General features: G+C 42.1%; 1 protein-coding gene across 1 annotated transcript; it reads right to left on the bottom strand.

Moving 5' to 3' along the window:
- Positions 1-341: 341 nt before the first annotated feature.
- Positions 342-24,260, bottom strand: HHLA1 (HERV-H LTR-associating 1). The gene is made up of 16 exons (XM_055706225.1): positions 24,055-24,260; positions 19,529-19,637; positions 17,484-17,543; positions 14,961-15,041; positions 14,438-14,521; positions 14,261-14,344; positions 12,813-12,896; positions 12,192-12,248; positions 12,012-12,098; positions 11,072-11,164; positions 9,790-9,987; positions 8,962-9,033; positions 8,643-8,714; positions 1,491-1,647; positions 1,066-1,148; positions 342-850 (listed from the first exon to the last, which is right to left on the bottom strand). Exons 2-16 carry the CDS (start codon positions 19,602-19,604, stop codon positions 807-809), a joined length of 1,332 nt encoding a protein of 443 aa, XP_055562200.1. The 5' UTR covers positions 19,605-19,637; positions 24,055-24,260; the 3' UTR covers positions 342-806.
- Between the last annotated feature and the right edge of the window lie 394 nt (positions 24,261-24,654).

Raw genomic sequence — 24,654 nt, 5'->3', positions numbered from 1 at the left:
TTATGATGCCACCTTTCTGTTTGGCTTTGTATTACTTTGGACACATATTTCTTCAGTGGAACATCAATGTACACCAGCTGTAGTGCAAATAATCTTCTTTTTTTGAAATATTAACAGTTTAACGATGTACTTTGGGTTCATAGTAGCATCATGTGGTGTAGTGTGCTGTGGCAAAATACAGGACTGTGCCATTTATTCAGTTATTCTTTCCTTTTAATTCATAAGAGGTGCATGTAAGGAAGAAAATGAATCTTAGTGAATTCATGAATTCACACAAATATATCACAGAGTGAAAATACGAGAGGTGTGAACATTTCCATGGTTGAGCTCTGCACTAGATGAGTTGCTGAAGTAATGGGAGACTCTTGATTTGGAATAATGGACAATCTGCATATGTTTAACAGTAGGAAAAATCCTTGTTGTCTTCAGTATTTCAGGGTTTTTTTTCCAATTATTTTGTATCTGTTACTTTTGATTAATTTATTTTAGTTGTAAATAAAAGTAGAATAAACTATTTGCATCCACCAGCTAACCATATAAATATCCTTTATGAAACACAATTTTTAAAAGCCTTTCAATGCTTTTATTGCGGTTACATCACTTGTATAAAATACATCTGTTTTTACACATTATTTTTACAATGCCTTGGAGGAAGACACATTTCTAGCTTAACATGCGGTTAATAGCATGTCTTGTTACAAATATTTGCAAATAACAGGTTGCATCCTGATTTTTACACTGGGAAATGAAAGAGACAACTAAAACCACCACCAGTCTTCCAATTTGCAGTAAAATACCTCAGCGTTCTAGACCAACATACAGATGTTTTTTAGGCATTTTTGTTTTAATGCTGGAAGAACACAAAAGAACTGTCATCAGAAGAGTTTTTATGAGGAAAATATTAAAAACATACATGAAGGTTAAACAATCTTTTTTTTTTTTTTTTAATCCCTTAAATATTAAATAGCTATCTGATGAAAGACAGCAAATACTCTGTGGATATATAAAACTTTGTTATACCCTCATAATCAGGTATGTAGAGATATAAAGATAAAATATACTTACTGTGGGAGTAAGCAACTCTTTTGACTCTTTCACAGACATAACTTGCATTTTTCAAGAACCAGGAATAGTATTCCACACAGTACCTAAAGATGTAGTTAAAAGTTAGGAGAGTAGTAGCTTGTTTTCTTTTATAAGCTGTATGAATCATACTGCTAATATTGAATATGGCAATAAAAAACTAGATTCTGACCTCAGTGATGTCATTAGATATTTGGAAAAATTCAGCTGAGCTTTACTCAGTTTGAATACTGGAAGCCAGATCAAGTATTGATTGGTGCACTGGGGACCCATTTGGGTCTCACCCAGTCACAATGGATTCTCAAAAATAAGCACTGGGGATTGAAAACTGTCATTTTAAAAAAGCCTGATGGAGTTTTAAGCAGAGAGAGAGAGAGAGAGAGAGAGAAACTAGTGCCAAGTTTTACCTCATGGCTTCCTTTCTGGAATATCTTCTCTGACCAACACAGAGACACAGCTGAAAAAACCTACAGAGCTCCATCACACAGGGATTGATCTTTTGCACTACAAGAGTGACAGGAGGCGAGGTCACACGGGACTCTTTGAGGGTTGCCTGTGGACACCCTAGGAAAAAAATACAACTCTGAACTAGTTCAAATACTTGTCCCATTAAATTTTTTGCAATGCCTTATCTGGGCTATAAGAAACATGCAGACTAATAAGCTCATGTAGGTATCTTAAAATCAAATCTGAGTGAGGCAGATAATTGATAAGAAAACAACACATAGCCTGGCAGTTGCTTGAGTGAAAGCACAAATATTCTGTTCAATTTATTATTTGTCATTACTGGTTAGTTACATAAAACCACGTTCCTTTTATTTATCACAAATATAAGGAACTCTTAAGAGGTAATTTATTTATTGTTACCCATTTAAGTGAAGGTTCAGTTCCCACTGAAGCATCAGTTTGCCACAGTGCAAAAGAGCAAGATAAAGAACAGCACTATACACTTACATATTTGATATTTTCTATATGGATATGCTACTTTAATAAAAGATTCACTTCCGGTTCCACATGCTTCCCTACATCCACCCTCTAAATCTGAATTCTAGATTAAATATGACAAAGCTAATAAACAGACTCTCACTGCTCTCTCCATCACTTTTTAAAGATGCATCAACAAAATCAACATGATTTATGCAGAAGTTATGGCTTTCTATCTGGCCATTTCTCATTTACCAGTTTCCCCCTTCTTGCTTCTAGTGATTTGAATAATCAGCTAATTTCAGCCCAGTTTTTAGGACTGGGTAAAGATCCTCTCAATGAATACATTCCTACTGGTTTCATGAAAACTGACAGTTAAAAAGAGGAGAAAGGTCAATTTTTGCCTGCACTGAGAGGAAGATAGGAATAATTTATCCATTTTATTAATTGTTTGCCAGAAGCCAGCTGGTTAATCAATGTTTTTTCCTTCAAGCGACAACCATTTTATTATTTTAACTTCATAAAAATGCAGGGCAATGGTGTACTTGGGGACGGGCCCCCTCTTCCCCTCTCTTGAGCCAGCTAAAAGGAAAACATCTAGTTTACTCTGTTCATTGAATCTTCTGCAGTCAGCAGCAAGAGATAAACATTTGCACACCAACCATTTCATCCCACCAGCAAATGCAGCTGTGCCAGACTGCAGAAAAAGCAATACTACAGAATAGGTGATCTCAGCTTGTAACAAAATCCTGAATCTCTATGTGGTTTTTCAGTGTCAAATACAATCTCTCTTCAGACTCCCTTTCTTTTATAGGAAAGAGAAAAGAAGGCAAGATGAAAATGGGGGAAACTGAGAAAAAGTAAGGAAAACTGAAGCTGCTTTCATTTTTCAGGCCTTTTCTTCATCATATTAAGAGAAAAACCTAATATTTGCCATAGTCTTGTCTTCTCCAAGCCATTACCTGTCACACATGATCTTGCACCTTTAGGTTTATGATGGGTCAGAATCAAAAGGACTTTCTAGAAAAAAAAAAATAGGCAATATGCTAAAAGACTACTGGGGCATGGCTAAAATGGGTGTGTAATGACCTCTCCTTTGCATATTTAATAACCATGCTCTGAAGAAGAGGTGAAGGTACACTTTAGGTTGCTGCAGTGAAGCTACTTGCCCTGCAAGGCATCACATCTGACCCTGGGGGGCTGCATACGCATACATTGTGTTGTCCCCTGCATACAGCAGTCCTTAAAAAAGGATCTCTCCCCTACACCAGCACTCCAAAAAATAAGCGACATCCTGCAAATGCCATGCTGGGGCTCTGAGAAGACAACCAAGGACCAGGCTGTGAGAGCGGCACATCTTGCATGAGGTGGGTGTCCCCCTCACATGCACCCTCTGGGGTGAAAGAACCCGAATGTGCAGAGTGAATGTGGCTGCAGTGTGATTGTCAGCTGGTTTTTCCATTTGTGTAACTAGCAGGAGGCTTTGGCCGTGTGTAGATAAACTGCTTTACCTGCAGAGTATAATCCCCTTAGACAGTGTAATTGCATTTCCAGGTTCACATGTCTCACATGCTTTATAGCTTTGGGCCATCTTATGTTATATGATAGGAGAGGTTACAGAGGTTAAATTTGGACTAATGAAGTTCTGTTGAAATAAGCTTGAGTCATCTAGTGCCTACAAAAAGTTTAATATAAAATGGCATTCACGGGCAGGAGAAAAATAAAGGTTCTGCCAACCTGAAAGAGATCGCTACAAAACTATTTCTCTTCTGCCAGTGCTTGTCGAAGGTAATAGGAGCCATGGAGGAGTAACAGGCAGGCACTTGCAGCTCCCAAACTCAGGGGCCCCTCTGAAAACTGGCTGTGTGTCAAAGGTGCTACACAAGTATCATGATCAGTCAGAGATGGGCAAAAGGGAGCAGCATTTCTCTTAATCTTAGGAGCTTTTCATAAATGTCATCAGGCTTTGTCCACTTACTAGCATTTGACACACCTTGATCTTTTTCCACTCTATGGCAATGAAAAATTAATGACTTCTTGCTTTAATAAACACTCTTCTTGTTAATAACCGAACATCAGAGCATGCGGCAATATGGTTTTCATATAAGTTGCTCATGAAAGGTCATGTTAGAGTTTCTGTGAATAATAAAAACTCACTAAAGGCCACCCTCCAATGAATCTAAGTCTCCACTGAAGTGGGTACTCGCTACCCTGCCTAACAGGTGTTAAATGCTTTACTCAAGCTATACGTTTTAACAGCAGAAATTCAGCTTTACCTAAATGTAAGCTGAATGACTGCAATTTCAATTTGGATTCATCTATGTGGGAAAGAAAAGTTAAATTAAAAAGCTGAAAGTTAAACAAATTGCTTTGGTTTTCATTTTTGACAATCACTTAATTTTAAATTAATGTCACATTAACATAATACTATATTTATTTAATGCTGAAGTTCTCTTTCAATGAATGTTATATTTAATTTTATTTGCATTGGATAGTATACCTACATCATATGGTTGAAATTAAAATTCTCAGCACTTCATAGCAATGTTTTATATTTCTTCTGTAATAAATTTCTACTGTGAAATGTATTTTTGGTATTCAATTTGTAAATTCCTAAAGATTTGGATTGAATTTTTTTTTAAAAAAAATTAAAGTAGGAATTTATTTCAGAACTTCTTTTTCTAAGAATTTTCTTTCCTAAGAAACTGAGTCAGTCAAAGGAGCACAGAAACACAGGAACCACAGCTCCCTGTGCAGAGCTTTGCTCTATTTAAAATTACCGTGTAACTGTCACAGCCAGATAGGTGACCAATTCTTGCGGTAGTAATTGGACTTTCCCAATATTATACTGAATATCCCATCTCTCTGACACTGAAATTAAATTTTGCTGCCAGTGAAAAGCAATGTTACGGCTACTGTGAGTGATTTAGACTGCCAATATCCCTCCCTGCACGCTCTAATATGCACACTTGTATATTTTATTGTTGGCATCCACTTTTGTGATTTAAGAAATGAGTTCTTGGACTAATGTCTCAGCCTTCAGAGCATCATGGATGCCCTTCATTGCTTTGTGAACCCACTGTTTGATTTATTTCCTCAAATGCACAATTCCTATATGTAGACAGCCTCTGTCGTCATAGTTTGTGATAGACATTGTGATAAACTCTCCATTCCCTGATCACATTGAAATCCACGTTTCCAGCCTTTTCAAAATGGGCTGGTTCCCAGTCCTAGGTTCCCCAGGGTCTATAGTGTAGTCACCAGACAGCAATTGGCACATGAACTGTGCCCACCACAAGTCCAGTCATACACTCCAGCAACTTCTAGTTGGCTGGCCATTATTTAATCCTTAAGTTGAACTCACCCAAAGCAAATAACACATGCAGAGAACCTTAGTTTTTGTGCAGAATTTTTGATAGATAAGAATTGCCATAACATATTCCTTGGCTCCCAATCAAGATAAGACCTAGTTCATCTTAAATTCTTCTCTTCACACCATCCAGAGTGTCAAGAAGTCAAACTATATTCACGTGGTAAGACATTGGCTCATTTTCTTCATGCAACCAATGTATGTCATGGGGTGTAAGATGAGGACTCTGGTATTTTGAGCTCTTTAAACAGAAGTAAAATGAAAGAAAGATCAAAAAAGGATATTTGGCTTCCTATCTCTATGGTTTGAAAAGCCTCTTACATCAAGACCTGCTCTGTGGCTCAGCACTAGTGAGTCTTCTCCTTCAAAACATGTCTCAGTAGGTAGGTTATTGCTGCAGTGTTCTTAGGCCTCCTAGGCAACAGTTTCCTCCCACTCTTCCCTGACACTGCCTTTCTGCAGGACTTGTGTTTGCATGATCACTTGATGGTGTTGTCAAAATTTGGCTTTCACGGTCAGTATTTTTAACTCTGATAACATTATTTATTTCTGAAAATGGATGCCCCACTGAGTCATATGCTCTCAAATGCTTTTTTCCTAATAGTATAAGTTAAAAAAAAAAAAGAAGAAAGAAAAAAAGAAAAAAAGAAAAAAAAAAGAAAAAAGAGAAAGAAAGGGAAAGAAAGACAAGAAACCCAACACATGCTCATAAAACTCAGCCAACCAGAACAGGACTAGGAACTATGAAAAACACAATCAGAAACAGCAAAAGCTACAAAAAGTGACAGCACAGGATCCTGGTCCTGGATTCTGCAATAGGCAACAAGAGCAAAACCACGGGAAAAAGCAAATGACACCAAAATTGTAAGATACCACTGCCCACCTACTATGTGATTATTCCCAGTGACAGAAAAATTGAAGATTTGTGAAAGAACCTTTCTCTCTGACTCAAATATGTTTTCCATCCAAAAAAACCAACCAAACCCTTTACAGACAAGTTGTGTTAGAATTCAGCAATGAGCCAAGAGAAGTCAGTATGAAAATATTAGAAAAGGTGAGATTACCAGGGAATCCAGACCAGAATTTGGATTTTAAGCCTCCAGGTAATCCCAAAATGAAAACACCAGGGTTACCTGTATGGAGCCAGGGAGATGACTGTATCCCCAGTGCCCTGGGTCAGCTCCATAAGCAGAACCACAAGGCTGCAGAGTTTCCCTTTGTGCAAAAACCTGCTGGTGATGCTCAGTTTTTTTCTTTACCTCTCCTGTTTTCACAGGCTGTAAACAGCGGTTTTCTTTTTGTCAGATTTATTAGGAATCCATATCAAAACCCCATGATTTCCTTTGACAATACCAGAACGGTGCAGTTTATTTTTTCATGTTTCCTACTAATCCATCACAAACCATACAATCAGCATTTCTCTTTGCTTTCCTTCAGAATTTTCAGGCCTTTATTTGCTCATGTTTTCAATAATTATTTTTTTTTGTTGTATTTGCTAGATTTCCAAACATATTATTTGACTGGCATTTTAGTTCTTTAGACTACTCTGGTTTTCCCTACAATATCAAGTCCAAATGATACAGAAGACCCCTGCAGTTTAGTTCAATACATTATCTTTGCACTACCCGGTGTCTATGCTTCTCTTAGACAGCTGCCACACAGAAACACAAGCAGTTGAGGGACAGATTTCCAAAATTCCTTCCAGTAGTCCTCACCACCCAGCAAGACTCATGTTCCCACTCATCTGTGGTAACAGCAGAGTCATCGTCAACAGGGGGACCATGAACAGCCTCTTCCCAGAGTGCCCCATGAGCTCCTAGCTCCATCACAGCTTTAAGCAGCCAAACTGGAAAATTTGGAACTGAGCTACCTGCTTATTCTGGAAAAGTGAGGAACATTTTTTACCTTTCTAGTCTTGAGCTGAGCACAGGCATTGCCCCAGCTTCATGTACTACAGGAGTTTACACACCAACCTCAGTGGTAGCTACCAAATTTCTGTTCCTAAAAAGATTATGCTGCACCAAACAGCAGACAATCACAGTCCCAGTCTGGAATACAGGTATGTCAATTTTATCTGGAACCCAGGACAGGCAGTCTGGATTTTCCCTCCAATAGAACATCATAATTCTATCGTTCTTTCCACGTCAGTATCAATGCTGGAGTATACACGCCAATGTATCCCTTAAAATTACTTCCTTAACTACCAGGTTAACAGGGAGTATATAATAAGGAACTGTGATATACATGCAGCTTCCGCTGTACTTTGTCTGCTGCTCAGCTGGCCAAGTGGCTTGGTTTCCCGTGACACCACTGGAAGCAAAGACACCAGACTGGGAGTAGAAGGACCCCAAGGGTACTAAAGATATCTACAGGATGGAGTGCGTTTTACCTAATTGTAGGTGCCCATGATGCTTGTACCTAGAGCTGAACTAGTCACCTTCAGACCCCAAGACTGGGATTTGTGGCTGAGATTTATTCCTTTTGTACTCCAGAGGCAGCCTGGTCTCAGACACATACACAGTCGCAGCTGGGCTCTCCCAGAGTTCAAAATCCCTTCCTGGCACTGAATCAGGTCCACATTTTCAAAACATGTAATATCTTATTAAATAATATAAATATAAATGCTTATATTATATATATTATATATAAATAGAAACGCTAAAAATAAATATAAATAAATACTATACTTTGTAATATTGTAATATATCCGTAAATATAATTTTATTGCAAACGTGAGTTTATGATACTTCTAAGTGGAGTGACACATAATCTTATACTAACTCTTAATTTCTAGCTCTTTATTTTGGTGCTTAAAAGGAAGAATTGAACTTTCCTGAAAATCTAGTTGATAATGATCCTTCTTTAGCTGAAAAGGAAGTTTGCAGTATTGTAAATTTAAGGCAATTCTGGAGATTTCATGCAGCACGGATTGACTTAATCATTTTATTTGTACCAATAGGGAGATTTAAAATATGACACTTTATTTTAGAAAGAATGCATGAATTTTAAGATTCTTCAGTAACCAATCGATGTTAAAGTTGACAAACGGACTTCTATCACCACAGTATAATCTATATTTTGAACATGTGACACTGTATGATTCACAAACAAATATGGAAGCGGTACCTTAGACATTGTGGGTGTTTTACATACATAAGGTATCAGGTAAATTAAATATTTATGTTGTTTCTGTGTGGGAAATTTTGCATATTGATATACTTTCAAACGTACAACTTTTTTTGCTGCATGAGATGCAGTTACTTACTGGTAGCTGAGTAAAGTTTCAGTGTCACCCCAGGTCTGTAGGGTGGTGTAGACAGTACTGAGGAAGGCAAATCTGAAGGAGGGAAAAGAACATAACTTGCCTTGACATTTAAAAAAAAGAAGAAGAAAAAAAAAAAGGATTGAGTGAAAGAATAAGGCGGGGGGGGGGGGGGGGGGGGCAGAAAGCTGAAGTCACAGACCACTAATAAACATACAGACACTGATGTATAAATATTTTACAGTCACCTATTTCTATATATATATTATTTTCTATTTCATAAATGTGCCAACACTTTGTTACTATTGCAGATCAATCTTACCTGGCTCTGTTTGCATCAGTTTACTGGTTTCTTGAGGAGACACTGTCTGCATCCAAAATGCGTACATGTCAGCTATGGGAACAGAAAGACACATGCTTCGTGTCATTCGGGATATTTGTTATTTATCTGTCTACTGAGAAGAATTGCTATATATGAGACAGCTCAACAGCCAAAGTCCCTCACCCAGTTCTTCCAGCGGCATATAAAAATGTCAAGATGAAAAAGGAAGGGCAAAAGCTGTACTCTGTTTGATCTTGAAAAATCCATGGGCTAGAGCAGGGGTCCTCAAGCTATGGCCCATGGGCCAGATACAGCCCCCCAGGTTCCTCAATCTGGCCCCCGGTATTTACAGAACCCCCCTCCCCCCCCCCCCTCCCCCCCCGGGGTTGGGGGGGAAACCAAACAGCCGCAGATGACTGCCTGCCACTGCATCCCCACGCTGGCCCCCTGGTTAAAAAGTTTGAGGACCCCTGGGCTAGAGGAAGGTAGGATTTAAAGAAGGTACGTTTAGTGAAGACCAAGAGAAGCAGCTCTGCGTTGCTTTCCTACAGGTCTGCTCACCAAACTTGGAGCAAACTGTGAGGGAAAACGTGGGTAGCAGAAGTGAGCAGCAAGACTTAGTTTTTCCCCAAAGCATAAGAAACTGCTGGATGGACCCTGTAACTGATTGTAGCACTTCTACAATATAGAAATCGACTCACTAATGATGCAAAGCGGGTCTCCCTGAGGGGTGTCCCAACCTCCACCTCAGAGATGCAGTTTCAGCTTTTGGCCAAACCCCACCACTAGCAGGATAAAGCAGGTGTCAGTCCTCCTTGCCATACTCACTGGGGCTGAGCTGCAGGGCTGGCAATGGGGCCAAGCTCCCTGCAGCAGTCGGAGGGGGCCTGGCTGTGCCTCGTGGTCTGGAAGCATCCACATGTGGTGATGGAAACCCTGATCCTTTAGCTCCAACCGTCTTTGGCCATGGTGGGAACCTTGTGGTGGGGATTTCATCCCCTTTCTGGGCAAGAGGGATCGCGGTAGCTGGAGAAGCAGAGGAGACAGAAGGGTGCCAACAACATGTAGATGCCAATGCCTCATAGCGGTAGCAAGCATAACACACTGGGGAGCAATAATATCTAAAATACACCCAGAAAATCCCATCTACTCCTTAAGTACTTCCCCTGGCAGGTGATTAGGCTACCTCTCGATTTCATTTTAAATATGGAAACATAATGAGTGCCAATAATGTTTGAAATTCTAACTAAGAACATTTTAATGTGCAAGCTTTCATAAACAAAAGAAGAAACTGAAGTGTTCCTGAAAAATGGTGGGTTTTTTCTTCACATAAATTATTTTGTATTTCCTGAACTGCTTTACTACAGAGGGAAGAGATGAAAGCTCTTGTCTATGTGAAGGGGAGCAGGCAGATACTGGAGGGCAGATACTGGAATTTGAGAACTGACGACATTTTGTGGCAGGAATGACATTTGGGGCTGGAAAAGAATAAAGGTTGTTATGTGGTTAAACAAATCAAAAGACCTTATAAAAAGAGAGCAGACTGACCAGGGAACATGTAGAAACTTTGTACAGATATGCAGCTGCAGTGGTGAGGAGGTATGAAGTCAAGGTCTGAATTTCTCTTGGCTCCTACTATGCATGAGCAAGTGTGAAGCCTTGCTTTTTGGCTTTCAAAATGAGGCAGACTAGCATTTTTCTATTTTTTAGCTCTGTGGTGAACCTAAATGCACTGAAATTATGAAATGCTCAGGTACTCACAACTGAACATCACGTACAGTCAAAGATAGAGAAAAATACAGAAAAAATTACAATAAAAAAGGAGATCAAATAGTTCAAATAATCTTTTCTTTGTTGTTTAAAACCAACAACCATTTTTTCTTTACTTCTCTGCCTCTTGAGAAAACTTTTTCTAATAAAATGGCTTCTTAAAATAGTTTTTCTATCCTCCTGCTATTCAGTGCACTACTGACCTCGTATTTTGCTGTTTCAGACAAACTTTTATCTTACTCTGTAATTATAGTTCAACATCACAGTGCTGTGCAGCAAACACATGACCACTTGTCAAGATGTTAAGAATATAAATTTAGATCTCACAATATCCGCTTACTTTTAAATGTCCATGCATGTTCTGTTGATGGATCCACTGTTTTGTTTGGGTCTTCCTGTAATTTCATGAAACTTGAAAAAATGGAATCTAGGTCTTTGAGGTATGAGAAGACAAGAGTTAGAACACTCACCATCCACTGCATATTGTGTGATAAAAAGGAAAAAAAAAAAAAAAAAGGCTGGTATAATCACAACAGCTGTTGTCTTTTCTAATTAAAGTAATTTTTGGCAAAGTGTCCTTGATTTATTTTTTTTTTTAACAGAAGAGAAGCATCCTACAGCTTTCGGCACAGGTAAACTTGCCACTGATTTCAGTATCTATTTGCCTGTTTTAATAATTGAAAACTGAAAATGAGAAATTTCAATTTTAATCATTGAAAAAGCATTGAAAATGAGAAATAGTCATGAGCAGCAATGAGAGGTGAGCAGCAATGAGAGGTGAGCATCTGAAGTGCAGCTCAACCTGGCAAAGCAGTCTGGGGTGGAGGAGCCACGCAGCACACTGGCTGAATATATTCAACTCCATTCTGAAAGTAACTCATGTAAAGGTAGGAGGTAATTTGTGCTGAGTGCTAAGGAAGGTACATATTTAGATTAAGAGCACCAGAAACCCTCCCCAGTCAGTGCTGAATTCTGTAGAAGCTCTCATCCTAGGAAGTTTTGTTTGGTCCTCCACTAGAAGACCTTGTAGCTAATAAATTAAAAGTTTGTAAATTTTACTTATATTTCTAATATAAATATTACAGTACATTGATAACAATAGAAAATATTCTATTTTAATGATAATAAAATATATGTACATATATAAGTAATATAAAAATATAAAATAATATATTTAAAGAATGTTTAAATTATGAAGATGGAGTATTCTTTGCAAGTGCTACCTGGATGTGATTTTCACTGTTGCTGCTGTTTCCTTTTATTCCCCAGGATGTACTTACCCAGGTCAGAAGATGTGTTACTGGAAAACGTGTAATTAATAACAGGAGACTTCTCCAGCATTTTCCAAAAGTCAGACAAATTTCTCCCTGTAAATGGAAATGCTTATAAATATCAAGAATGACTTGTTTCTAGAGAATAAATATGGCAATGTTTTGGGGTGGAATGGTTTTAACTTCTACCTGTCTGCCCTGTCATCACACAGATGTAGATACAATCTGAATCATTGCTCTGAGGTACTGAAAGGCAAAAAAATGTAAACCAGATCATTGTTACCAGTTTTCATTATATGATACTATCTTAAACGGTTGAAAAAAAACCCAGGAAACGGTATGTGGCTACTGCAGCTGGCCAAATATTTTCCTTCTGATCTGACTTCTGACAAAAACCTTGAACCGTCATCAAATCCAAATGCTAATATTTCTAGGGGAAATATTCCTACCTAGTTAAATTCCAAATTACAAGTATATTTACATGGAAAAAATTAAGATAATATAGCCAATAATTATTCTTTGGGAATTTTAATTCCCAAAAATTCCAGTATTTAGTAATAATTCACCAAACTTTCAAACAAAACATAGCTATTCATAGAAACATGTATGTTTCTATATCATATATATACATATTACATATATATTTAGTTCCTCTAAGGAGACTTAATTTACAACTGCAATCCATGCTTTGCAAGAAAAATCCTGCTGAGTAAGAGGAACAGGCTTTTATACACATTTTTATGTTTGTTTCCATACCAGGAGTAAGTCAGACAAATAAGACAATGATACATGTTAAAAGGAAATGCAAACCTGAGAGAATAGAAGTGGATTTGAAAATTTCTGTGAGATAACTGGTGGAGTTTCCAACAATATCAACAAGTAAAGCTGTAAAATCTGACAACAAAACAGAAAGTTTATGATTGAAAACACATATTCTATCATCTATGCTAAGTCACAAAATCACTTTTATATGTGATCATATTTTGGATATATACTTGTACATGACAATGTCTAAAATATTTTAATGTTCAAAATGTTTCTGCTGGACAGGAGTTGACTTCAGAAGCCACTGGAATATTCTGCAGAAGTATATTTCAAAGATGATATCCACAATAGCACCAATGTGCCTAGAAGTAAACTTAAATGGAATCTATCTGTTCAAGAGAACAATTTAAAGTAACTCTACTTAGAGTGCTGTACCTGTAGGCTTTGCCTGCACTAACTGCCTGTCTGCCATGTAGGACCTTCCAGGAGGCATCTGATTCTCTCCTCTGAGGTCTACTTCAGACATACCGATGATGTTGCTGTCAGCTCAAAAAATGGCTACTGGTGGTGTGGTGTTACGGCTTTTTTGTAACAGGTCCTAGCAGTAACAGCTCAATGTTTTCACTTAAGGAATGACAGGCATGAGCCCTGTGCTGGGCCATGAATTTTTGCTACTTGGGAGGATGCTCTAATCACCAAGATGTTCTGGATTTGAGACAGAAAGATTAAAGTTTCTCCATTATCCTCCAAGGCAAACTGGGTCATTATGCAATAAGGCTTGTGAGATGTGTGGGTCCAGAAAAAGCCATGAAAGCCATTGTGGCTCATGTGTGTGGTCATCACTTGAAGCTTAGAGAGAATGGGTTCTGGTCCCTAGCTACTGAGCTACTCTTGATATCTTACATTAACCAGCCATGGAATTCAAGTGCTCAGATCCATCCTGAAATGTTAAATACTGTGAGACCAGGGGTGTGAGTGAGTATTATAGGTGAAGGATTTGCCCAGTAGTATTTTACACTCCATTAAACAGCTCTATGAAGATATAAAGCCTTGTTTTTCACTCCTGTTGGACTCATTGAAGTTACTGAAATTACTGTTGGTGCAGAGAAGCCCTTGTTCATCTCCTGTGGGTTATTTCAGAAAAGTGAAAGTGAAGAAGGTAATGTACATACATTGCTGGGTTGTCTCTCCTGCACTGCTCTTTGTAGTCTGAGGAGGAAGGGGAGATCTTTCTGCTGGGTAAACCGTGTTGGTCACTTGACAGATGGCTCGACCCCAGACTGGCTGGCTGGGTACAGCCATCTGAGACTAAGTTCATGGAGTCACCCCGAAGTTTCAGAGCAGCCACTCATCATGAGTTATGGCTGTTGAACTCAGTATGGTGATGCTACTTATAAGGATGAAGTCTGCAGAATTTAGGCTACAGCTTTCAGCTCCAAAGGAAGTAATTCAGCTTAAGAACATGCAATTTCCAACTTCTCTTGTGTACCCACCTGTCAAGTCATTTGTCATGTTGTTCAAACAGTAGCAGTAATGCATAGGGAACTTGCCAGGGTCAACATTTTTCACGTTAGAAACTGTAGGGAAAGACAGAAAAAAATCAGTGTCTTGATGCACAAGCTGTGTGAGACAAAATGCTCCTGCACGGAGCAAAGCAACAAAGCACTCACTGTTATAAATGGTGACTGACACTTTGTGGAAGGCAAATGAGCTATAAGATGTGACACTCAGCAAAGAGAAGGGTTTTTTGGTACCTGCAGAAACAAATGTCCATGCTATTAGCAATTGGAACAAATTATGACAACACCATGTTTTGACTCTGCTCATTCAATTTCTAAAAAGACTCCTGAGGTGCTGACACTATACAGCTACCTGAGACTCAATTCTTTCTCATTTCCACTGAGGGAAGGACCATTTGTATTACTTCTTTTTTAATTTGAACCTACACTGATAAAGTGCTTTCTAAAGGCATCCCATTATGCTGTCTCTATACACAAACACATACTGATTTCTATATTCTTTGGGGCAGACAGCTACCTGCATTATAAATGCACAAGGGTAATGTGCTCCTAGAATCAGTTCTGGAGGCAGATGGCATGCATTTACGGCTTCCCCTGCTAGCATTGTTAGTTCTTTATTGCATTCACTGCTGGACTGACAGCCTGCCTGACCTGCCCAGCCCTGTCACATTACCTCTGAGCGCTGTGTTCAGCATACTGTTCACCAGCTCTGTCAGGTTAATAGCAGCCAGATCCACAGACTTTGCAGGCAGCTCTGAAAAAGAAGGGGTCCCTGAGCAGCTGGCTGCATGAAGGCACAAGGAAATGGTTTTGAATTCCCTACTTATATGCAGACCTTGCAGAATGGGAAAAACAAAATGAGCGGATTATGTATTGAAGTGCACTGGAAAACATGTGGTGAGAAATAAAGATGCCAGGAGTGCAGAAAGGAATCTGGAAAACAGCAAGATAAAGCTGGCAGTGCGATAGTACCCAAAATTTATGTGAGGCTCCCTATCACCTACTCCCCTGAGCAGGCCACCAGCAGAGCCCAAGCAGGGCCCAGGCAGGCCTCAGAAGGCCCCAGCAGAGGCTGAGCAGGGCTGGGCAGGCCTCAGGCAAGGCTCGGGCAGGCCTCAGCAGGCCCCAGCAGAGGCCAAGCAGGGCCCGGGCAGGCCCCAGGCAGGCCTCAGCAGGGCCCCAGCAGAGGCAGAGCAAGGCCAAGCAGGGCTCAGGCAGGCCACAGCACAGGCCAAACAGGGCCAGGCAGGGCCCGGGTAGGCCCCAGCATGCCCAGCAGAGGCTGAGCAGGGCTGGGCAGGCCCCAGGCAGGGCTCGGGCAGAGCCAGGCAGGCCCCGGGCAGGGCTCTGGCAGGGCCAGGCAGGCCCCAGGCAGGGCTCGGGCGGGGACAGGCAGGCCTCAGGCAGGGCTTGGACAGGCCCCACCAGGCCTCAGCAGGCCCCAGCAGAGGCTGAGCAAGGCCGAGCAGGGCTCAGGCAGGCCACAGCAGGGGCCAAACAGGGCCAGGCAGGGCCCGGGTAGGCCCCAGCAGGCCTCTGCAGGCCCATCAGAGGCTGAGCAGGGCCGGGCAGGCCCCAGGCAGGGCTCAGGCAGGCCCCAGGCAGGGCTCGGGCAGGGCCAGGCAGGGCTCGGGCAGGGCTCGGGCAGGCCCCACCAGGCCTCAGCAGGCCACAGCAGAGGCCGAGCAGGGCCAGGCAGTGCCCGGGTAGGCCTCAACAGACCCCAGCAGAGGCTGAGCAGGGCTCAGGCAGGCCCCAGGCAGGCCTCAGCAGGGCCCCAGGCCCAGCAGGGCCAGGCAGGGCTCAGGCAGGCCACAGCAGGGGCCAAACAGGGCCAGGCAGGGCCCGGGTAGGCCCCAGCAGGCCTCTGCAGGCCCATCAGAGGCTGAGCAGGGCCGGGCAGGCCCCAGGCAGGGCTCAGGCAGGCCCCAGGCAGGGCTCGGGCAGGGCCAGGCAGGGCTCGGGCAGGGCTCGGGCAGGCCCCACCAGGCCTCAGCAGGCCACAGCAGAGGCCGAGCAGGGCCAGGCAGTGCCCGGGTAGGCCTCAACAGACCCCAGCAGAGGCTGAGCAGGGCTCAGGCAGGCCCCAGGCAGGCCTCAGCAGGGCCCCAGGCCCAGCAGGGCCAGGCAGGGCTCAGGCAGGCCCCAGGCAGGCCTCAGCAGGGCCCCAGGCCCAGCAGGGCCAGGCAGGGCTCAGGCAGGCCCTGGGCAGCTCCCAGCAGAGGCCGAGCAGGGCCAGGCAGGGCTCAGGCAGGCCCCGGGCAGCTCCCAGCAGAGGCCGAGCAGGGCCAGGCAGGGCCCGGGTAGGCCCCACCAGGCCTCAGCAGGCCCCAGCAGAGGCTGAGCATGGCCGGGCAGAGCTCAGGCAGGCCCCGGGCAGCCCCCAGCAGAGGCCGAGCAGGCCGCCGGGCGCGACCTGGCGTTTTGGCGCCCCCTCGCGCCGGGCAGTGGGTACTTACTGCCAGAAGCGCGGCGGCTCGCTCTGCAGATCACGAACGGAGGGGGCAGGCCCTAGGAAATGTTCCCCTTCCCCGATGCAACATGGAATTGGGATGGCAATACGGATTTCATTACTTTTTTTTCCCACTTACCTTGATGGCTGTAGTGCTACGACAGAATAAATGGGCTGTAGCTGTATTTTTTATTTTAACATGCTTTCTTTCTGTTGGCATTGCTTATTTGTTTTTCCTGAGTCAAACTTTGCAAGGATGTTCCTTTGCCTCCCTCTCACAGAGTCGTGCAGAAGCAGAGCAGTGTGGTATCTGTGTGTGTGCGAGGAGGAAGGCCTGCGTGCATGACAGAGAGAGAAAAAACAGAGCAGGACAGAAAAGGAAGCACAGAAAGCCAAGACGAAAACAAAATCTCATTTGGGGAGAAATGCAATTTTCCAATGACATCAGTATTATTTTCAACCAGCTTGAAACCAAGCTGCACCCCAGGGCTTGTCCACAGTGTAGAAGAGAGGAAAGGGAAAACAAAAGGGAATGAAGAGCTTTTAGGATTTTGGAAGGACAGAGGTTAAACGGCCAAGGACCTGAGTGAGCCCTGGGTCAGATGAGGAGCCCTTGCAGCAGGGGTGGTTGGGGCTCACAGGCTCTGCAGAAAGGTCCATCTGCTGCCACCTCCATGCCCAGCATGCCACCTCCCACTCCCATTAACAGTCCCACACGGTGTCTCCTGACACGCTGCTTGTTACCTGCAGTAGCCAGCACTGCCACTTGCTTCTCTTTCTTATTTTCTTTCCTTATGCATGAAGCTGTGAAGTGAAGAGAGACAGTTTTCCCTGTTGAGATACCAAGCAACTCTCTGTTGAGCTGTCTTCCTGGATTGCTTTGCTGCTCTCCTTTATTATAGCTCAGAAGTTGATGAACATCAGCACTGCAAAGCAGGCCACTGAGTATCCACAACATCAGCTCATCAAGTGCCTAAAAATAAGGATGTCCTAAAGGACTTGACGGGTCATTTAGATGCTAACTAAAGAAAGAAAGCAGATTAAATATCTGAGCTCGTCCCCTTAACTCAAGAATCAAAAGGAAAAAATAGCAACAACCTGTTGGAGAGATCTGCACTAGACTTGCACACAATACTGACTGCGAGGCCCATGGCGTAATCAGGCCAAATCTGCACAAATCTGCACAGGCTGTGAGATTGTTATTCAGAACAGTCATTCAATTGAGTACTGTTCTCAAGAGCTGTGTTATAGGAGAAATGAACTGAAGCTGGGCTCAGGAGTTTGGATTCACATCCTGGGATTCCCTTGGAGGCCAACAAGGGCAAGGTACAGAGCAGTGATTTAGGCATTGCAGGACAAGTTGAAGCACAGGAGTTTGGTGCTAGGTACCCTATCATATCAGTGGAGAGCTGAGTGCCTCCAAAGAGTAATCCAGAAGGATCCCCAAATGAGCCAGTGCTAGCAAATATTAAATTCACATGGCCCATCTGAAGCTTCAGCTTCTCAGTCCATCCAAGCTCCCCAGAGAGACATCCTTTCCTGGGAGCTGGTGGTGAGGCGGGCTCACCTCAATGGTGGTGATGCCCTGCTCTGCATTAGAACCTAATAAGCAGAGCTCTCACCAGGGAGTAGGAAATCTGGGTTCAGCTTCCTCTTCAGTAAGATGAAATCTGTAGGACTGGAAGCAGGGGAAGAAAGAGGAGATGGGGCTGCATAATTCTTTATACCTAAACTGGTGAAACCTGGGTGCTTGTCCTTGTTTGTACAAAAGTCTATGCCTTGTATAGAAGACAATCCCTGGATACATTTCTCTTTCTCTTTTTATATATATGTCCTAGTTTTGGCTGGGATGGGGTTAATTTTCTTACTAGTAGCTGGTACAGTGCTGTGTTTTGGATTTATATGAGAGTAATGTTGATAAGACACTGATGTTTTAGCTGTTGCTCGGTATTGCTTGCTCTAAGTCAAGGACTTTTCAGTTTCCCATGCTCTGCCAGTAGGCAGGTGCACAAGAAGCCGGGAGGGAGCAGAGCTAGGACAGCTGACCTGAACTAGCCCAAGGGATATACCATACCATAGAACTTCATGTTCAGTGTATAAACTGGGGGTGAGTTGGCCAGGAGGGGCTGATCACTGCTCAGGGACTGTCTGGGCATTGGTCAGTGGGTGGTAGGCAATTGTATTGTTTTCTTTCCTTGGGTTTTATTCTTATCTCTCTTTCTTTTTCATCATCATCATCATCATCATCATCATCATCATCATGTTGATTATAAACTGTTCTTATCTCAACCCACAAGGTTTACCTTTTTTTTCCTGATTCTTCTCCCCATCCCACTGAGGTGGGGGAGTGAGAGAGAAGCTGTGTGGTACTTAGTTCCCAGCTTGGGTTAAACCATGACACCATGACAACATATATAAAGGAAAAATGGTACATGCCTGTAAATTGTGGCTCCTCATACACTGCTAGTCAGCTATATTAACAACTCTCACTCAGTAGCAGCTACATTTGGACTGACAATCTAGGTTATAGAGCTCTCCTAGCCCTTTTCTCTCTTTCCATCTAAACCTTTCTGACTCCAGGTTCATGGTGTGGGATCCAAGAATGGACCTTTGCCATCATCTGGTCTGTCCTACTGCATGGCATCAGCCCTGGAGGTCCAGCACATCAGCCGTGCCTACACAGGGTGAAAGAACCAAATCTGCCATGGATGTGAGAAAGGGGCTATGGGGGCAACTGGGAAAGAGACACCTGGGTTATTCCCTGGGGAACACCAAGCCATCATCCTTACCTGTGTTGAAAACCAGAAAGAGACACAGAAAGCCCAAGCTCATCTTCGCTACCACGTGCCAGCAGAACCACTGCATTATGGACTCTGACTTCCAGTAGGTTTGGCTGCTCTAGGAGAAAGAAATACTATTTTGGTGGTGTTAAAGTTTGGGATATGGTGCAATTTTATCCAACCCTTGTCCCAAATGTGACCATGAGAGAAATACTAGATCTCTGGGATGCAGAGAAAAGATTGGTGGTGTAAATGGAAAAGAATCAGTAATCACATAAACAGTATTTGCTGTGTATATGCAGCTGTCATGAATTTGGTATGTAACTTGATTTTTGAGTCCTACATTAACTGTGGCTTTGGTGGGACTTGGTAAGATCATCTACACCACCCTCTTTTTTGGCAGGATGATCTGTGCCCAAAAGGACACTGACACATCAGGTGTCTAAACCTTTTCTGTTGAAACCAGATTAAATTACCTATGTTCAATTTCAGACCAAATAACAACTGAGCTCCTTTTCTGCAGAAACGTTGCTTGCCTGGTCATCCCTAGTCTCGGATTTCGGTAGTTAATTATTGTCACCAAGTTGTGTCTTGTACTGCCTTGCCTAGTTGCTTGGGATAGATTAATATGCTATGCCTTTCAGACAATAAGCTGCTTTCCAGGTTTCAAAGATTTAATTAGTGGTTAGAAAAAAAAAGGGAAGTTCCTGCTTCTTTACATGTTCCCTCATTTTTTTTGTAAACTACACAAGGCTCTGTAGTTGTCAGAAAATAAGGAAACTTGTAAAAATTCGCAAAAAAAATCCAAAAGACTTTTTTCATATCTTCTTGGAGTAGCTAATCTTGCAAGCACGCAGCAAATCATTATCTTGAAGATAATACGGTTTGATTAACAAACTATTATCATCATGTTTAAAATCTTTCTCATATTGAGTTCACTAGAGAATTAACACATTCTGAAAACAGCTGATTTGTTCCTAATGGTCCTAAAGAGACTCTTCCTTGGGACGATGAAATGATACCAAGCATTTCTGTGTTTGAAACGTCTGTGTTTGCTCATCTGATGAGTCAAAAGTGTTTAAGTGACAGCTCTGCTATTCAAACAAAGGTCTGAGAAGCTTCTTAGCCAGTTCATCGCATCTATTCAGTCCATCTGCCTAATCCTTTTTACTCGACCCCAAGCCTATACACATCCACGGTTTCTGCACAGCATGTTCAGAAGAACAGAGCTGAGGCAGAGAGGAAGCCTTGGCCAAATCTCATTCCCCTGACTTGGTACCCCATCAGTTTTCTGTGAGCTGGACTAATTATCCATGGACAGAGTCCAGTGTCCCATGGACCAGTCTAGCATCAAAAATCCTAAGCTTGACTCTTGCAACAATATTTGGGATCTGACCAACAACCAGACTACAGACCATGAATGTATTGCTGCCGTGACAATCACAGGGCCTGACATCCAGGCAAGGCTATCCCTGCTTCCACTGCTGGGTATTATGAAGCTTGCTGGGTCTTGTAACAGCTTTTTCTATGGATCTGTGGACTCTGTAATTAGGGGAGACTAGTAGGTTAGCTAAAACCTGCTAACATGCTGACGTGATGGAAGCAGTGGTGACGTAGCCCATGCTGAGGTAGATATAAAACTAATCCAAGCCTCTGGATTCTGTTCAGTTTTTATATTTTTTTCCCTCTTTGGTTTGGCTGTATGAAATGGAGAAGAGTTCATGGAGATACTCCTTGGTGATGCTGAATATGAAGAACTAGTGCTTTGCAAAGGTGCAGGGAGGTGGCTGTTGGGGAGGGCCGGCTCTGGGTCAGTGGGGGTTGCGGGATGGCAATCATGTCAAGGGGAGGTTTGTAACTATGTATGTTTTGGAGTAAGAGGGCTATAGTGGCTGGTGCATCTAGTCAATTAAGTGTCCTGTTAGGGGGAGACTGTTGTGTTATGTCTTTGACTGAGGTCAGCAGTGGGAATTTGCTGTTTTCTTAGTAGAACTTCATGAATTTTTATTCCTGTATTATGAGAAATGACTGTCTCCTTAGTTCTGCAAGATCTGCATTACCATGAGTCATGCTTCGTGATGACGGCTGTTTATGTGCTACAGACCTCCTTCTGAGCATGTTGCTCGTGATCCGTTCCCTGCATGTACTGTCCCTGCGGCACAAGACTGGTTGGCTGGAGGGTCTCCGCAGCCCAGACTGGCAAAGAAGCCCAAACCTCTGCCCTTCATGAGGGTTTTGGCTGCATGGCAAGTGAGAGAACCAGACCTAGGAGGTAGGAGAAGCAGGTGTTTTCAGTCTGCCCCTTCAGATTGGTGGTCAGCACTCATGGCAGAGTGGGGAGACTTGACTTCTAGGACCTGCTTTGAGGAACACGGGCTCTCCTAGGTCACCAGTGAATCACACATGGACTAACACCAAAATCCTTGGTAAGAGCATTTCACAGACTGATGTGCAAACACAACTGTTCTACAAAAGCTCATAAAAAAAAGGGTTGATAGGTAGTAGGTAATTTCCTATCAGGGATCTAACTTAATTCCTGATGTATTTAAACTGGCCCAGAGTTGTTCATGGTGGTGGGACAGGGGAAAATCATCTGACAGAAGATTTGGTGCAGCAGGCTATAGCAGGGGCTAGAGAGAGCGCATTAATAAGAGACAGAGAAAAAGGCAAGAAGATTGGCATATGAAGGAACTGTCTTACCAAAGCATCTTAAGGGAGAGAGAAAAAAGAAGAAAAACAGAGCTGTAAAATTAGAAACAAAATGGAGTGAGATACAAAGTTGTTCTTGGAAGCACATTGGAAGAGGCTTTCCAGCTCACTTGAATTTGCAGCTCCCTGCTGCCCTCCCCACTGAGCTGCTCCTCCATGCTAACCAACACACACGTTTTTCTCCACATACGATGCTGATTTGCAGCAGGAATTTAAAGCAGGCATTTGTGTGGCCGTAAGACCCACATTTAATTGAAGTGTGATTATAAACTACAGACTCAATCAAGCAAAACATCTAATGACCAGGACAACATGCAAACATAACCCGGAAGCATGTATCATAATAAGCCAAATCCTGTCCTATTTCTAGCAAAGAAATACTAAATAACGTTGGTATAAAATAATGGAAAATCCTCCATTCGTGAGAGGCCTTATTTTGCCTGACTGCCAGATGTAGCACTGTGCTGTCCCCTGGCCAGTACAAGATGCTTAAAAACAAATGGCAGAGAAATCTGAGTACAAAGAACATTACTCTAGGAAATACTGCCCTTACTCCTTAATTGGTAGAAACTGATTTAAATTTGAAGCATTAAGTTTTAAATGCTTTCCAAAATCTTCTCCCAGCATTAAGCCTCTGAACATTTATGCTGTCCAATTAAATTTCAAAGCCATCTGTGACAAATATTCCTAGAACTGCTGCTTGAAATACTTTAACTCTCAGCAGTGTGGATATTAGTAATATTAACTCTTACGATACATGTTGTGTTTGCATTACTTTGGTTATCTGATATCTAATTTTTATCTATCAGGTGCAAGACTTTATTATTTTGTAACTGTATATCTTTTGTCCGCAACATAAGTGACACTACTGTGATGACCAAAATACACGTCCAGATTGCAGATACAAAACCCTCATTGTACTTCAGCTCAAAATCACTAACAATTTCCATTTCAAAACGTACTGAGATTCACAGGCAGTAAAGGCACAGGTGCCACACGTCCATGAGCTGACAGACAAATCCCATAAACTCACTCAGTGAATATTTTCCTTCCAAACATTTATCTGATACAGGCAGAAGGTCAAGCCTTTAGTTACAAATTCTCCTTCACCTCTACTGGGCATGATAATCCTCCTTTGTTTGTTTTAAGCTGAATGGTATCAGTAGAATCCATTTTACTTAGAACTGTTGATCCAGAATTCCCTGAACTGCTGAACTGGAGATTTTAATCCAGTTCAGATTCTCTTTATACACTCATGAAGACCCCTATGAAATCCCTCTTTGTTACTCTGGATTAGCAGCAATCTAAAACCAATGTGTTTATTAACTATGCTTCATTAGAACTCATTTTAATGTGGCAGGTAACCATGCAGTTTGAATTGTCTTCATTTTTCCTGTACAAACAGAGGGCAATCAAATATCAAGTAGTTTTCGCGTGTCTTCATGCTAAACAGAGCAGAACAGAAGAGAACAAAGAAATAAAAAAGGAAAGTCCTTGAGTATTCATTTCCTTACTTTCATTCAGTTCCAAAGGTCTAAAGGTCATCTCTCATTTTAAGCAGACCATGATACACCAGGTCTAAAGAAATAGTCCATGCTAATGTGAAAATACGCCTGCGTTACAATTACACGTTTCATTACATTGCTACAACTACTTTTTAAGTTCAGATTTATTTGTATGAGGATTTAATAAAATGCAAGATATATATATTTAAGAAAACTACTCATTTGCTACATTTCCACCAAGTATTAATAGCACAGTTGAAATGGTTTCCTCCAAGTACATGTTGAAACCACTGAGATTTGGAATAGTTAATATCAACTTACCTGATTTCTTTTGGCAAAGATTATTATCTTCAGAGCCTATATAAAACTGGAGGTTATTGCCAGGTCTTAATAAGCACTTTATGAAAGACTTCGAGTAGACAGGCTTGATAATCTTGCTTTAAAATCTTGTGAAAATTGTTATCCTAATCCCAGAAAGACTAACTTGAGGTAACACAATCATAAAGCACACAAAGTGCCTGCATGGAAAGGCTCTGTGGCAGGTCAGGTGAGGATTGGAAGCTCCTTTTGGCAGTAATGACTTGAACTGTGGAGTAGAAAGGATTTTTTTCCCTTTTAAAGGGACAGCTCATCTTACTGCCTTTAGGCCAATGCCATCTTTGATGGTAAGAGGTAGGCCAGGGTAAGCCCCTTTTGGTAAAACTTTAGCCATTCTTCAAGGTGTGATTTAAACAGGGGACATTTGTCAAGAGGCCAGCGGAGAAATCTGAAGTGTATCTTAGCTATAGAAAATCAAAAGGAACAAAATTACAGTTAAACCAGAAAATTGTGTTAGTTAAGTGGCAAGGAGGAGAGATACGGTCACAATGACATAAGCAATTTTGGTGATGCTGAGTGATGTTTAGTAGTATCCAAGAGGTG

Source organism: Falco cherrug, chromosome 3 (genome assembly GCF_023634085.1).
Source record: "Falco cherrug isolate bFalChe1 chromosome 3, bFalChe1.pri, whole genome shotgun sequence".
Lineage (NCBI taxonomy): Eukaryota > Metazoa > Chordata > Aves > Falconiformes > Falconidae > Falco > Falco cherrug.
The sequence above is the reverse complement of the archived record's forward strand: the minus strand, read 5'-3'. Positions and strand labels throughout refer to the sequence as shown.